The sequence below is a fragment of the Ptychodera flava genome, chromosome 8 (assembly GCF_041260155.1).
Source record: "Ptychodera flava strain L36383 chromosome 8, AS_Pfla_20210202, whole genome shotgun sequence".
Classification (NCBI taxonomy): domain Eukaryota; kingdom Metazoa; phylum Hemichordata; class Enteropneusta; family Ptychoderidae; genus Ptychodera; species Ptychodera flava.
The window spans coordinates 27,085,208-27,102,068 of NC_091935.1; the positions used below are offsets into that span (position 1 = coordinate 27,085,208).

Below are 16,861 nucleotides of genomic sequence, written 5' to 3' on the forward strand. Positions count from 1 at the left end.
GACAGGGATAGCAGCCATTTTGAATTTCAAATATCTGTAAAAACTGGATAATTTATGTCTCTGTTACCAAAATTTGCAACAAGTAATTGATAACTTAATTTGCATGATATGAATGATGCTCACCTGGGGAATGATAATACTTTGTTTTCAGCAAGCGGTGCTTGCCAGAGTGGACCATGTGTGAATGGTGGGACCTGCGAGGAAACACTGTTGGGCTATTTGTGCCTTTGTCCCTACGGCTTCTCAGGGTTCGACTGTGAGTCAGGTAAGAGAACTTGAATTACTCAAATCATAGAACATTTTGGTATCAAAAACTGTTAATTTCTGCTGAAGAAAATATAACCATGTAACCCAGATTCCTTTGGCAATGAATATATAACTTTGAATATGGGCATTTCAAAAGTTGTTTTCTCAAATTAGCCAGAATAATATACTGTAGGAACTTCATACCTCTCGACATACCAAGTGTGAATGTCTGTGTTTCCAGTACAGAGCAGATTTGATTCCCACAAGGTACTTTTCACATATGTATGACCTAGCAAGGATGTTTTCTTTCAGGACCATGATACATTAACCAGATCATTCTCTTTATAAAATTGGAAATCAGATAACAGATATTAGTTCACAGGTATCACAATTTGAAAGCTTTTGACACAACTCCTATTTCTTCAATTAATTGCTGTAGGGAACTAAACTGGGAAACACACAGTGATTTTTGTTACAGAGGTTTAAGGTCCATTGTAGACTTCCTAACCTAGACACATCAGCACAATTCTGGATTAGATGAGATGGTCAAGATCAATCCATAGTTGATGAATTCCGGCTCTAATTTTCTGGAAAATTTATGTTTGATCTCTTTTCAAGATGCCATGTAAATCACAATGCATTTCAATATAATATTTTTTTTTTAAAGTACAAAAGTTGACCAGTGCAACTGTACTAAATATGTATGTGTGAACTTGAACATGAAAAGAGAAACAAAAATTATCTTGAAGAAGTCACGATTTTTCTGCCACTGTGCATATTTGTATTTTTAAAACAAATACAAGATTGGAACTAAAAGTCCATTCTCAATACAGACAGTCCATATCTCAGCATTCTTTATAAACATATTTACATAATATTTATACATATTTGATATGAACTAACTTTTACTAAATTAACTTGGGATTATTTTAAATGGCTTGCATGTCTTTCAAATGCCATTATGCAGGTACCACTCGTGCATTCAAGAAGTCTCAGCCTGAGCTAAGACGCTAACTTTTTACCCAACCATAATTTCACATGTGTCAAAGGAAATTGCAGTGTTGGGATACTTACAGTTGACAGATTTCTTGTGTTTGCAGCCACAGGCTGTCACTACATGAGTGCAATTTCTTGCGCAGATCCAGATCATCTGACTCTGATATCTTTGACCAAAATATCTGCTAAAAGCATGACTATCACAGGAGATTAGTATTCATCAGAAACCCAGAAATCGGTCAAAAAATATAAAAATGTCAAAAACTGATTTGTTATTGGAGAAGAGCCAGTGCATAGCATCAGATTTGCTGCGTCAGAATTCCAAAAGCTTGTAGTCAGCATCACATAGACAAAAACAGCTCACTTAACTTTCACCAGAGGAAATCCAAGCCATACGTTTATACGCAGGATAAAACCAAATTTGCTACAATTTTTTCAGTAGTCCAACCCATGTCTACGGTAACTGCCCAAGTTCCTTCTAACATAACTGCAACTACCAAAGCTTGGGCTCCTACCGCTAATAGTACCACTAGTAAGAGTTCGACAAGTGCCGTGTTTGTTTCAACGTCTCGCACAACCACCGCTGCGTCGACTACCTCCGAACGTGTAGTTCCTACCACTGAAAAACGTACACTACCAAACGGTTAAGTACATGTAAGTCGAACCGAAGACCTTTTATCGAGACGCGCTTCAGAACACTTTCAAGGTGTCTGTCTGCTGTATGGTTCTTTGGGATGACTAATTGGATCTTTGTAAAGCAAAGCATTTGCAAAAGTATTGCCCCTCACATGAGAAAATAAACCGATTCCAAATTTACTGATATCATGTATAGATGGAAAAAGTCTCAAAATTTAAGTGGTACTCACTTCACTCCATGACCACACCAAATCATCCACATTCAATACGCTTTGACATAGATTGAACCACCCTACTAAGAATAAAAAATACTACAATGATTTGAATAGTTGTAATAGATATCTCCGATATACATGATATTCACGGCAGACATCTTGGAAAAAAAGGAGGAAAAACCAACTTCTGACTAATAGCTCTCTTAGGTCTGCTCATTGTCGGTGGCTGCATAAGGAAAATGAGAGCCTGTTGTGTGTTTACTAATCACAGTCTTAACCATGCTGTGTGTATCGTTTCATCCATTCTTCCAGTAAATTTAAGTCATGTCATTTGCACATCTGTAATCCTTAACGCTCTGTAACATTCGCTTACGTAAAGTAGATTTTGAAAAAAGTAGATCCGGGCAGAAAAATGCATCACTCCGTAGCCTTTGTCAGTGCATTGTATATTTTCATGAAACAAAATCTTTGACATGTAGACATCAATGTCATGGGCACATACTATAAAACACAACAACAGTATAAAGAAAATCAGGGTTAATCCAGTTTGAAGTCTGGGTGAAGTTGTATGATGAATTTGCAATTGTAAATTACAAGACTATGTATGTTATCAAACACCCGGAAGATTTCAGCTTCGGCCTGATCACAGAATAGAAGTATGTTTACAGACGACAAGTTCCAGTGATGTTCAGTGAAGATATTGTTCATCCATTCATAGTAGTTCAATAGAATAAATTAATGCCAAATCACAAGCACTGTAGAAGATATAAATCGTCCCTCTATTTCCGATGACACAGCACAACTTTTAGCTGAATATCTGACTAAGGCAAGCTATACCCACTAGACTGCACCGAGCTTGTTCCCTGTCTGTAGAAAGCCCAGAAGGGATCACCTGTATATACTGTGGCAATTGTTTTTGGTTTTATCAACCAAAGTGAAATTACTGAATGTGTACGTGTTTGCCAATCTTCTCATTTCAGTTCTGTCAGAATAAAAAATTGTGATCACTGTTTTCTCTTAAAACAGTAAAATCTAGAATGTGTTTGACAAATTTCACTAGTAGAACAAAGAAGCATTAATGACATAGGAAAACTTTTGTACGAATATTCACTATACCCAACGTATGTGTAATATTGAGACTTTCATTTCAAAATCTCCAGCATCAAATTAGAATACTATTGACTTTATTCATCAAAACATTTTCTGATTGTCATTGTCAATACGTAATTCTGGCAGAGTGAGAATGTCTTCAGTTTTGGCTGAAGAACAAAACTACTGCACAGGAAAATTGGCAAACATAATCTTTGGACGTGCACCGTGCTATCTTGAACTAACGATATATCAACACACTGTGTAATGTATGTTGCAAGTACACCTGATAACCTTCGTAAAGATTTGCGATGTGTACTGTAATGCACTCTATAGAACAAATCTTAAAATGGTAGTATTTAGTTTTGCTTTATTGAAGATTTATGTATGTATGGGAAGAGCAATCCCATCACAAAATGATAAGATTTTGCAGATTTTTTTTATCCGTTTCATCAATATGAGCTGAAAATTTCATGATGTCATGCATGCTTAAGCCATGGTGATGTCCTAGTTTACTGGTACAAACAGAAAACCAGCTGTTTGCTGTATTGTCGAAATTTGGACACTGTATGCCAAAATTTTCTGATTTTCTAGACCAACTTAAATTTCTGGAACATTTTACTGATGGCGGATGAATTATATTGACCTTTGAACTCTTTGCAGCCATGACAACTCCGTCACCAACAACAGCGACTGTGAAAATGACAACAAAGAATAGAATAACGACTGCAAAGCATCGCACTCAACCAGAACTGAAAATGCCTTCAACCAAAGGTAAGAATATTATGAATATTTCCATCAAAGGTTAAACTCATTCTCTCATAGATTTCCGCATATAAAGTCATCAAGTATCTTACAGTGTTTTTGCTATAATATGTACACCTATGTTTATGAGATGTTTGAATGTGTTATAACACCTCTTAATCCTTGCATTCCATAGCATCTACCACAAAAATGCCAGTAGAGACGACCACTGATAGAGGGCGCCTGTACTGTCCTGCCTCGACAAGCAGAGAGCTTGATTGGCCAGAAACAATGACAGGTGAAAGTGTGACAATGGAGTGTCCTCCCGGATCCATAGGTAAGCAAAAATTGATTGCCATGTGTTCTGTTTACCAACAATAGACTTGAGTTGTACATAGTCTGATATTTATATCTGGAAAGCACCATTCATCTACATAAATTGCTACATGCAGTATGCAAATTGACATGAAACTGCTACATCCAGTATGCAAATTGACATGAAATTGAATATCTTCTCCATGAGTTTGTTGTGGACATATCTGTGTACCAGAAGTACATTCTGCAAACAGACTGTCTTTCAAACAGAACCTTGACCTTTCTAGCATGTTCTATTGATCAGTATGATATAAACACACACAGTAATGGTTTATTCTTCTGAAAATGAATATGGCTCCAGGAACCATGGATGTCAAGTTGTTAGGTCAAAAGATACATTATGCATTTCTAAGTTCATTATTTTGTTCCAAATTTATGTCCGCCAGAACCCCCCCCCCTACAGTGTATTAGCGTTTGTTAACACATAAATATGACAATGAGGTTAAATTGAGATACAAGCTGTCAGCTTAAATTGACTTAGTTCAAGCAGAGTGATGATAATGTTACTTACCAAATTTTAATACAAACACATTTGGCCAAAACAAATTGTTGTAAAACATTTCCATAAACCGTCATTTGGATGTGGAAATTGTAAATTTGGCAACAAAGGCCCGGAAATTTTTCTGCACATTGAAGTACTGCTCTTAAACAGGAACTTCCGCTATAAAAGCCGAATTATTGTAAATCTATGCAAATGTGAAAAAGCCACGCTGCTGATTGGTCCCAGAATCCCATAATTTTGACATGTTTCAGGTGTTCATTGTCATTGAATCTTGCATATGATGTCTGTGAATATACAGCAACTAAACTTGAGTTGAAAATAAACTGAAAAAATGTTCCGTTGTTTGTCAGAGAATGCATATGTTTCAAAATGTGTTCCCTGTGCGACCATTTGACCCCTTTTTGCATATGTCACGTAAGTGCCGATCATGATTAATCAAATTTCTCATAGGGTCAAAGCTATGCTACGAGAATTCAAAACTCCGGCCCAGTGTATGTAAATGGCTGCGTCATCAGTAATCCCCTATTGTGCCCCCATGGTCCTGTAACTTCCCGTTTAAGCAGTGATTGTTGTGGGATTTTTGTTGATAATTTGTCAAAAAATATAAAGATGTCGTCTGATGTTTATAATGCTGTTTATTATGTATTACCTCTGTACTTATGAAATCAATTTGCTGCTATATGTTAGATGTATTATGGCTGGGATTTATAGGCATCTATGCTGTGTGTACACAGGGTAATGATTGATGTTCATTTTTCCCTTTTTGTGAGTTTGAAATTAATTTGTCTCTGGAGGAAAATACTACACATGACAACTGCTTTCACCACAGATGAACACACAAGTGCAGCCAGGCCGCTGCAACATCTTCCTTTTAATAGCTAGTTTAGTATTGCCGAAGCAAGATAATGGCAGTTGTATCACCAATCTCTACCTAAAATCCAGTGAGAACATGGCAATATAGTATTGTTGAAATAGTGAGTCAGAACATTTAAGATTTTTCCCTCAGCTGATGTCTGCATTGCTGCTTTCTGTTGTCTGTAGGCACGGCATATTGGAGTTGTGAAGGTGTGCCAGCAACGTGGATGCCATCGACAGGACCAGACCTCAGTGACTGCAAATCACCCTGGGTTAACTACATCACTGGCAAAGTAATGTGACAAAGTTTTCTCTCAGATCCCTCAATGACAAATCCCTGTTTATGTTTAACACTTCCACCTTCATGGTTTGACCCAACCTGATCATTTTATATGTGGTAAAGTTGGGTCTGTGCACAGCAAAATGGGCGTTTAAGGGTCAGGATTCATTGTTATTGAAGGCTACCAGGATACTAGTGTTCAAAATGTAAAATGAAAGATAAAAAGACCAGTTTATTCACAATTTCCAAACTAAACTACTTCTAGTCTCATTTCTCCACCATAGTTGTACCTGTTCTCGAAAATGTCCTCAATCCACCATCAGTGATAAAAGTTATTTCAAATTAGGTAAAGTCTATCCTGATAGTAGATTTCGCACACAAATTTCCTACATGACCATAAATCAGACCATGGTGTGTAGCACTAATATTGCATGGTTAGTTCATGGTCTGTTCATGGTTCATACATGGTTGGTTCATGGTCATTGTATAATGAGTGTATCAAGGCAAAGCACACACAGCTTCCACACAAAAACTGATATTTCATTCTTCCACAATACAGGTAGAAGACATCGAGGATGTCAATGACATCAACCAAATCACGGAGATGCTGGTGACAAACACAGACCTTGATCACGAGTTGTACGGAGGAGACCTGCTTGGGTGCATCGATGTTATGAATGACCTACCCAAAGCCATGGAAGAGCAGCTTCAGCAACTCAACAAGGAAGAACGACAGAAACTGGTCACTCAGACCGCAGATGTAAGTAACCTTGGCAACCACTAGGTCTTTTGTGGTCAAGTTTAAGAACCCTGTTGTTGAAGCTGTGATTGTATTGATTTTAGGCCAGAACCACATTTTCATATTTGAAATTACAGGCGTTATGTAGAAGGTCCCAATATTGTAGCTACAACCATAAGCAATAAGTTGCAAAGATAGAGGGTTTGATTTACGAGTATTTGTCTTCATAGCCACAGGCGAGAACCTTATACAAAATATGTGAAGTTAGGGAGTCTTTTGTAGGAGTGGATATCTTATTGGTTCTGAACATTAACACTTTGCGAAAACTGTGTTGTGTGAAAGAAGTTACCCTTAGGGGCAAGAAAAAGCATGCAGCTGAAGAGACAAGACAAATTTAAGATTTACACAACAACATTTTCCATCACAAACTGTCACTCCTTTGTACTTAACAAGCTTTCACAACCTACACAAGTTGAACTGTTTTGTTCTGGATATAAACTTTGGATTATAATAAACAATGTCTGTGAAATGTTTTTGTCATTTCTCAGCGTAATATTGTCTCAGGAAGCAATCTGCTAGCTACTGAACATCACAATGCTTGGCAGGATCTGTCGCAGGAACAACAAACGCAGGAAGCCACAAAGCTTCTCACTGGCATGGAGACCAATGGATTCTTGGTTGTCAGAGAGTTGAGAGAGGGGCAGACGCAAACACAGAGCACTGATAATATTTGTAAGTATGCCCACTATTTAGTTATATCTTCTCATAGTTAGGCCTACTGTAAGAACAGGGGACCCATTTTAAAGTAGTTGTCAACCAACTCTTACCCTAATGGAAAGTATAGGGTGTTAGTATCATTGGTTGACTGACAGTCTCTTGTGTGAAACTTGAACCTTTACACCCCCATATTCCTGTAAACAGGTCCACACTCACCATTGAATGTAATGGGTTTGGACCAAACCATGACAGTGAAGGTGTTCAATAGTTATCATGATGTAATCGAACTGATCAACGCTCACATTTTGCAGTACTTAATTGCTGTATAAAGTGTCTTAATTTCACCTCCACCAATAGTGATGGAAGTAACCGTTGAGAAGGTCACCAAGATCAAGCCAGGCGGAAAGAAATTCCCGGAAACCAAAGATATGTCCAACAGCTCCAACTGGAAGTCAACCAGTGATTCCATCAGCCTCTCAGATGCCACCTTGAGATCAAAGGCTGTAAACGGTAAGATGTTTGAACCAGTCTCTTATTAGGATGTCGTCTAGCTGTACCATGTGTAAAAGCTGTACTATGTGTCTATTCGTGTGATGTGTAGTGCAATAACATGAAGATGCAACGTTGATCATAAATTATCATATAATTTACATACATAAACAATGTTCACGAATACACTTTGCATATTAAATGATTACCTGTATGTCTCACCCTGTGAATTAAATATATTTTCATGGTTGTGATTGATTTCAGCCAACTCAATTCTTTTTTTTTTGTATGATAGGAACCACTAGAGCGGTATTCTTCATGTACAACAACATAGGACAGTTTTTAGACGGTTCAGACTCAGCCAATAACAGCACAGATAATACAACCAGATTAATCAACACCCGTGTCATCTCGGCGTCCTTCAACCCCGTCCAGTCACAGTCCAGCTTACCAGAGCCAGCCATTATTGTACTGCAACACAAGGATGTAAGTCAGAAGACCCTGTTTTGACGTGTGTTCCTTGAACATACTATACTGCACATGAGCCAAAATTCTTCCAGAGTGACAGCAAGTGTGTGACAGTGGCATACAAAGTGAACTGAGAGGGCGCTGTTCCATGGCCTTGCGACAGAGACCAGACTGAGATTTTTGTCCACTTAATGATCAAAATTACCATGTCTGTGTTGGTATGGCACACAATATATTTCATAAATGTATTTTTTTATTCATTATTTTATCCAGACGGACATGGAGAACCCAGTATGTGCCTTTTGGAATTACACCATAAAGTAAGTCTGTTATCTACAATGATGTACAATAAATTTGTATTTCCCTCGTAGCGTCCTCCTCCCACTATACTCGTTTTCCTTGCTTTCATATTTGGTTCATCCTATTCTCTCTTTTAATCTATCCTTGCTGTGTCCCTTTCTCATTTGTTGCGTTTTATATGGCATTAATATATTTAAAATTTACTGTGTTCTTGTCTTTTCCCCAGTGGTGATGGTGAGTGGTCAGACTACGGCTGCGAGACAGTTGAAAGCAATGAGACACACACAGTCTGTTCATGCAGCCATCTTACAAATTTTGCCGTGCTTATGGACGTCCACGGCACTGTGGTAAGTAAAATGAGAAGTCATATACATAGAAGTGACTGTTGGAGTCATGTCGAAAGATCGTCTCAATGCAACAAGCTCCCTATCTTCATCTTGACTTCAACTATTGCACAGTAGCGTTTCCTTTATGAGTTTCTTATAATGAAATTTCAGACGGATTGTTGTATTGTTTTTTATTAATGAATATGATGACATATTGAATTTGTTTTCAAGATGTGATTGGATTAAATACTTAAAAAGGAGCATAGAAGGTAAAGACAAGATATTTCATCCATTGCTAGCAAAATAAGATATTGATGTACAGCTTTGTTCAATTCTACAAAAAACTCTTGGAATTATTCTTCCAGGTACATCTTTGAGTTATGTTTTGGTATGTTTGTTTGTTTTTCCTCCAGATTCCTTGGAGTCACCACTTTGCGTTGTCAGTGATCACATACGCTGGATTCATGATCTCCATAGTCTGTCTGGTCCTCTGTTTAATCACATTCACCTGTTTCAAGTGAGTGAATCTTCTTATCACGCAAAGTTTCAATCCCCACACAAAGATTTTAGCCTGGCGTGGATAATTACAACCCAGCTAGGTTAGAATTATCCACGCCGCACTACCATCTCTGTCTGGAGATTGTGGAGCTTGCCAAAGTTTCTGCTCCAAAGTCTTCAGGGTTGGAATGAAATGGGTTTATTAACATTTCAAAGCACTCTGATCTATCCTAGACAAGTTCGGAGGAAACGTTTTTTTTTTAGTTTGTTTATCTGTAGTTTGTGAAATGGTGTATTTGTCATTCCAAGCACAGCGGTCCACTGTGAACAGTGTTCTGGTTTTCATGCATATCATATCATCACAACAAATATCAATATCTATTAATAAAGCGATAAGCATGATCAAACAAAACTTCCTGTAAAACTAGGAAATCAGATTTCTTGGTTATTTCTGTACCTGTATTATGCTTTACGGTAGTACGTATGGCAAAAACTGAAACTTTTAATTATTAGTCAAACTTTCCACAAGCAAACTGTAGACCATTCTCCTTCAAAATCAAGAATAAAAATCAGGGGTCATCATACGTATTTGGTATTAGAGAAACAAATCCCTAAAATTTATTGATATGAAAATTCAAAATGGCGGCTATTCCCTATGCTTTCTCTATGAGGAAAAGTTCAAATTTCAATGTTTATAAAAACAAGATTGCAAAAACCTTCTTTCTTCCATGTACTGCAAAATAAGTCCACACAAGGAGGAGACCAGATTGATTGATGAATAGCCTTGTTCACGGTTACAGGTTTGTTACTAAATATAGCTGTACGCGCGCGACATCGGACACGCAGCTTGAAATGCGGACAAATTTATCAATGTTGCATGCGTGGCTGTTTTTGCAGCTTGTACTCTGAGTCGTGAATATGTTTTTTAGTATTCACTGTTACACTAGCAGTCGCCCACTGAGATGTATTTTCGTTGTTCTTGCATGCATAATTTTCAAAAGCGTAATCTAAAAATGCGGACAAATATTTATTTTTGCATATTAATGAGAGAACAGTGACGTAAACTGTGAACGGCCCTATTTGCAGAGTCTGAATATGATGCATTTGCTAGCTTAAACTCTACTGTAATAGAATTTTTGCTAATTTTTTTCAGGAATTTACAGTCTGACAGGAACACAATCCATAAAAATCTGTGTGTGTGTCTGTTGATTGCTGAAGTTCTATTCATGGCTGGCATCGCACAGTTTGAGAAAGAGGTATACTTTTTTAAACTACATGCATCATTAAAGAAAGTCACAAATTTTGTTCATTGTTTTGTTTTTACTGCATACTGGTTGCAAGTATAAATTCATTGACAATATAACAAAATGCAAGTTGGCTACTTCCTAAACTCACATTTGTCAGTAATTTCAGCAATTTTATGAGAAAACACTTTGTTAGAAAAATTATATGTTTATTGACAAACATCTAGCTAATGGATGGTTCTATTTCAACAAAATTGTTTGCCTACAAAACGTTTTGAAAATTCCACAATTTCCTTACACATACATTTTTTCTTTTCTTTGACTTCTTTTAATTGTAGCTGATGTGTACTATAATTGCCGCATTCTTACACTACTTCTTCCTGGCGGCGTTTGCATGGATGAGTCTGGAAGGAATCCAGCTGTACGTCATGTTGGTGGAAGTCTTTGAAGCGGAGCACTCCCGGAGAAAATACTATTATCCATACGGATATGGTAAGAAACTGAGCGGATAAGTGAACTGTGTATCTTTTCAGTCACACCCAACAACATCAAAAGTAGGATTATAAGAGTGGTTCTAATAAAATAAACCAGAGTATTTTCTAGCAACTTGCTACGTTTTTTAATCCAAAAAATACTTTTCCATATCACATAATTGTAATAATTTATGTACATGCCCACTTCATATACATGTACATCACTTGTACTTTGATTATGATTTCTCTGTCCTTGCTAGTTTTCATTCTAAAATTCCTACCATTCTTTCTTTCTTTCCAGGTGTTCCTGCCATTATTGTTGGTGCGTGTGTTGGAATTGATTATTTTCTGTACAACTTTGAAGGTTACGGAACTGAGTTACAGTATGTACACCTCTATACTTGGCATTTATTCCTGGTGAAAAACAAATGAGTAAAGACAATGTTGAGTGTTGATCTGTGCTATCAACGTAGCGTCAACTGGATGAACCGTTCTTTCTGTGTCTTGAAACTCTTTTCTATTTTCTCTATTTTTGAAATATTCAAAAAAGTATATAAATCAAGGAAAAGTGCTGATTGTCAAAGAGAAACAGGAATGCTGAAATCTGTATGAATGATGGAAACAACATGTGACCAATTATCAGAGATTTTGTGCCGGATTATTATCACGTGAGACTCAGTGATGTAACAATTTCCATCTCTTTGACAGCTGTTGGTTGAATACTCAATGGGGATTCATCTGGGCGTTCGTCGGACCAGTGTGTTTGGTCATATTAGTAAGTACTTGAAAAGTCCATGTCATTACAAATCTTTCCTAGCTTTCCCACCCTGATATGCAACCATACAATTCAGTTGTTTCTGTTGTACGTGTGCTTTACACAGTGAAATGTTTGGGCAAAGTGAATATATTATCTGTATGTTGAGCACTTTAAGACTGAACAGTGTAAAATATAGTTGATTAGTGGAACTTATTAAGATGAAATCAGATGCTGCATTGAATGTTTTTATCTAACTTTTTTATTTTCTCACAAAAGACGATAACATACTTGTTTTTTGTACATTTTGATACTACAGCAGACTCTTTCGCCCCCCATAGCTGAGTAATTATGATCAAGTTCCCACCATTGGAAAACAGAATACCTTTAAAGTAGATAGGGCTAAAAAAGTGTTGACCCTTTCACACCCCTTCACATTGGTGTGACCCTCCTGATTTCAATAGTGTTGTTGGACCAACACACTAAAAAATGGGGGAGTGCAAACTATAAACCATCAACTGAGTTTGTGTAATTTTCATGACAGATCAACATGATATTCCTGGTGATGGCTGGTGTTATCATGTGTCGACATACTCGATCACCAACCCACAAGAAAAATGACAAAATCAACAAACTTAGGTAAGTAGATTGCTCTCATCTCGGTATTTGTTTTTCTCCAGCAAATTTGCAACCTTTTCCTCGGACATTCTTGAAACAGCTCTTTAAAAATCATACAGCTTGCTAGGATGGAACCCGGCACTTTATAGAGTGTATGATTTGAGAATGCTGACAATGAGAGAAAAAATACTAGTCATATTTTCAATTTATTGTATGGCTCAAACAATTCACAGCTTTCAAAGTCAGCTCTTCTCTCTTATTAAAAATATGTTAATTTGATATTAAAATCTGGTTTTTCAACCAAAGCATCTCACTTGCCTTTCTGATGGAATAACAACACTCCCCACACAATTTCCCATACTCACTAAACACAACACACCATACAGGTACACAACTATATTGAAATATAGTTTAGGGTCAAGGTTACTGAACATAAACACCCAGGGTTCAATTTCACACCAGCTTTGCCATTATTAACAAGGTCTCTGCTTTTTTTTCACCGTTCCATTTCATTTCATCCATGGTTACGGTATAGCGTATCTACGCAGATTGCTGAAACTGACAAAATTATGTAAGCAGTCGCTAATCTCCTTGCTGTCATTATCCTCTCTCTCTCTCTCTCTCTCTCTCTCTCTCTCTCTCTCTCTCTCTCTCTCACACACACACTAGCTTGATCTCTCTTCATCATGTTTTTGTACTCATATCTTGCTATTTGACCAATCACAATTAATGTAAGAAACAACTTATTACAGCCTGTTAGCTTTAATACTGTTGGCTCTCTCTTTCTGTATATGTACTTTAAATCTAGTGGTCGAGTATCACATCAAGTAGAGGTTTACTGTGTAGCTGCAGGTCACCAAGTTCCCTGTTTTCACCATCACTGATGTGTGTGAGGAATAATGAAAGATATTTGTCACTCATATTATATTGCAGGTTTACAAAATCACACCTTGGCCACTTTAAACTTGCTCCTATTTGTAAAATTCTAGAAAAAGTACTTAATTGGTCACTCTTAGACGTTTTTTGAAGTATTTCAAATTAATGATGGGTGCTGACCCAGGCACTGACGCCTGAGGCTTGCATCAATTTATTGTTCACCTAAAACCAAATGATACCAATTTATTCATGTTCTTGTCCCTTCAGCATGTCACCACAAAACCACCATATGCACATCTTTTTTTAATCACAACTTATTGTCACCAAAATATTTCTTACTGTGATGTCAATTACCTAAATGCTGTGGATTTTAAAAACATCTTCAAAAATACTGCATTCATTCATCTTTTTACCAAATCCTCCGTAATTTTTATTGCACACAGAAAACTATTGTTCCTGTAAAGTGTAGAAATTTTCTGATAACATGTTGCCTTCATGTATAGTTCTTCTTTTCAATTCAGATACACTCATTACATTGCTAAATCACACATATAATTGGTATATCAAGACAAATATACAACACCAACCTTTCATTGACTAATCTTTTCTGTGTTTTGACCACCAATCTCACAAGTCTGAATCCATCCACATGACTTAACCGCATGTACTAACCAAAGCCATGCGTTTCTTTCTCTTTCCAACTGACAATCCCAGTTTGGGGGAGACTAAAATTGAGGAAGTGCTGTGAGTACCTGTGTAAATGTGATGTCAGTTCCACAGTCGTGGCATTGGGGCAATCCGTTTTTCTGTTGAATGTTGTCAACAGAATGTTCTGTAGTCTGTATCTGTTCTACCTTGCATGCATGCACTGGTTCGTTGCAGTAGTAACTTTTCTGACCCATATGCATTTGGATTTGTGACTTGCCCAGTCTCATCCATGCTGCCAAATTGTTGTCTTGGTTGTATCTAGCTGCTTTGTTAGAAGAAAAGAAACCACTGAGCAGGGGCGCATAGTGCAGAGAAACCGATTTATCGTTACTGTTTCACATGCTGTATTTAAAACTGTCATGCCAGCTGTTTTCCCATCTGAATCTTTCCCATCCGTGAAACGGAATACACCCATGAACTTCTACCTTTCCATGGCCGTCTATCAATAATGACATAACAAGGGTTTCAGAAAAAAAAGTTTTGTGATTCACAGGCAGGAGCACAGTTACCTTGCTGAAATTTGTACATTACTTTGTCCCTCAAAAACAGGAATTGCAAGTTAGACTTCAATGTGTGTTTAGGCATGGTAATAAGCAATATTTTTTGTGTAAAACAGTCACCTTGATCGGAATTGCATGTGCACTCACATTATTTGGCTTTGTGATTATATAATTGGGATATTATTTTTTTATAGTCTTGGCAATAAAGTTGCATGATTTTTGTATGTTGCGTGTACTTTCTTGTAGATGATTGTGTTTATTTGTCTGATACAGGGGTCTAAAATGGTTTGCTGGAAAACAGTACCGGTATTTTACAAGTGTTGGCATTCATTTGTGCATACAGCTTGACTGTCGTATTTTCTGATTTGATTCATGGCACAGCTGTCTTTCATGATGAACATTTTCGTCAGGCAAGCAATGACAGCAACCGTAACCCTGTATTTCTGTTCATACTTGCAGGGCATGGTTGAAAGGAGCCTGTGTGTTGCTGTGTCTGCTGGGAATAACCTGGGTCTTTGGAATCTTGTACATCAACAAGGAGACAATGGTGATTGCCTATGTCTTCACAATCTTCAATTCTCTCCAGGGTCTCTTCATTTTCGTCTTCCACTGCCTGATGAATGAAAAGGTGAGATTTTTCCTTTTTCGTTTCTTTTCATCCTTTTCTTTTATTTTTGTAAAAACCTTGAGGTATGAAAAATATCATGAGTCATTAGCTTTAGAGAATTACCTTTTGTAGATACATTGGAAGACTCAGCTCTTAAAAAAGAGTCTTATTTTTTTCAAAAAGGAAAGGATATTCAAATAAAATTGTAAAAAAGCATGATGGAACCTGTGTACAGATGTGATTGAGACGCCATGAAATAGTCTGTCAATCAGCATTTATCAAAAAATTGAAAATTATTCAACTTGCCACACTCTGTAACGCCAGCATTTGATATGCCATATATTCTTCAGCAGACATTCAGGAAATAACTTTGCAAAAACATTTCATGTAAATCTTGACACCTTGCATCTTTTGCTAGATTTTGAGATTATTCACACCATAAATCTCCTATATTGTTACTCTTAGGTGACCAAGGAGTACAAGAGATGTGCACGGCACAGCCGGTGTTGTCCAGATTGTGTCCGTGATCAGTACAGCAGCGTCAGTATGTCAAATCAGCATGGGTCTAGATCCAGCAACTCATCTAAGGTATGAAAAAAAACACATTCCTGTTTCTAATGAGGGAGGCCCCTCTCTTAGAAAATAAAATGTTTCATCTTTAGAAATAATTCATGGGTTGATTTATCATAGAAAAGCAAAATGTCTGAACTTACTTTAAGGTTTGTAGGCCTTCATTATTCAGAGCATTGTGATATGCACCCAAGTACATGTGGATATTTTTAGTCATTATGTGTTTTAGGTTGTATGGAACGGGACGGTGTCTGTGTGTCTTACTTTTTAATTAGTTAACCGTTTGGAAGAAACACATTTTTAACTGGTAGCAGAGTTTCTAGTTTTGTACTGCAAGTTGACAGTGATTGTTGTGCCAACCTAATTTCATAACTCTGAGGGCGCTGTTTCTGATTTGAAGCAAATGGGGGTTGTTGATTTGAAGTGTTGACATTGTATGCTTCAGAACGAAAGCTTGTCCAGAACGCAGAATTGTGGGAGTATTAAGAAAGGTCCATCAAACTAAAACACAGTGAACTTGAGTACAAATTAGAAGTATGGTCTGATCCATACAAGACGTTAAATACTGTCACAAAATTCAGTGGTGACTGCACTAGGTGTTATAGATTTCATGTGAAGAAAAATAAAAAGTATTTAGAATGTTGACCGATTTGTCCTCCATGGGTTAATTACACCAGTTTGATTTTCAGCAGAAACCCCTAACAGTCCATCTTTCTTTCACGTTTGTAGAAACTGCGTAATGTCTGGGACGTCAAATCTGTGAGTACAGCATCAACTGTGACAGACAAAAGACTATCTGTATCATCCACTGGCAAAAATAACTGTAAGTGTCTCTCGAACATTTTTTCAGAATCTTTCGGTATCTCTCATTAAGAGCAGGCAACTCAGCAGGAACAAGATGTCAATTATCATTAACATAGGGAGCCTATTTCAGGATAAAAAATACAGTGAAGATTACAATTTTAGGCTATGATGACGACAATGAAATGGACCCCCTAGTTATACAGTGTAATTTATTTGACAATTTCAGCACAGT

At 37.1% G+C, this 16,861-nt stretch overlaps 1 protein-coding gene across 10 annotated transcripts in view; it reads left to right on the forward strand.

The window, feature by feature from the left end:
• The window catches only part of LOC139138922 (adhesion G protein-coupled receptor L2-like), a 72,994-nt gene that overhangs the window by 49,368 nt on the left and 6,765 nt on the right, over positions 1-16,861 (forward strand). For 4 of the 10 annotated variants that reach the window (XM_070707526.1, XM_070707525.1, XM_070707528.1 and 1 more), the window contains 21 exons: positions 152-265; positions 3,846-3,956; positions 4,123-4,263; positions 5,845-5,951; positions 6,498-6,698; positions 7,226-7,409; positions 7,752-7,904; positions 8,179-8,369; positions 8,625-8,671; positions 8,878-8,998; positions 9,391-9,494; positions 10,629-10,731; positions 11,058-11,211; positions 11,494-11,575; positions 11,901-11,967; positions 12,491-12,585; positions 13,100-13,135; positions 14,155-14,184; positions 15,108-15,276; positions 15,721-15,843; positions 16,555-16,648. In XM_070707526.1, the coding sequence (XP_070563627.1) occupies positions 152-265; positions 3,846-3,956; positions 4,123-4,263; positions 5,845-5,951; positions 6,498-6,698; positions 7,226-7,409; positions 7,752-7,904; positions 8,179-8,369; positions 8,625-8,671; positions 8,878-8,998; positions 9,391-9,494; positions 10,629-10,731; positions 11,058-11,211; positions 11,494-11,575; positions 11,901-11,967; positions 12,491-12,585; positions 13,100-13,135; positions 14,155-14,184; positions 15,108-15,276; positions 15,721-15,843; positions 16,555-16,648 (2,427 nt within the window). Of the gene's footprint in view, positions 1-151; positions 266-1,681; positions 1,897-3,845; positions 3,957-4,122; positions 4,264-5,844; positions 5,952-6,497; positions 6,699-7,225; positions 7,410-7,751; positions 7,905-8,178; positions 8,370-8,624; positions 8,672-8,877; positions 8,999-9,390; positions 9,495-10,628; positions 10,732-11,057; positions 11,212-11,493; positions 11,576-11,900; positions 11,968-12,490; positions 12,586-13,099; positions 13,136-14,154; positions 14,185-15,107; positions 15,277-15,720; positions 15,844-16,554; positions 16,649-16,861 lie in introns of all 10 variants that reach the window. The other 6 variants (XM_070707532.1, XM_070707534.1, XM_070707531.1 and 3 more) reach the window with 5 other exon arrangements.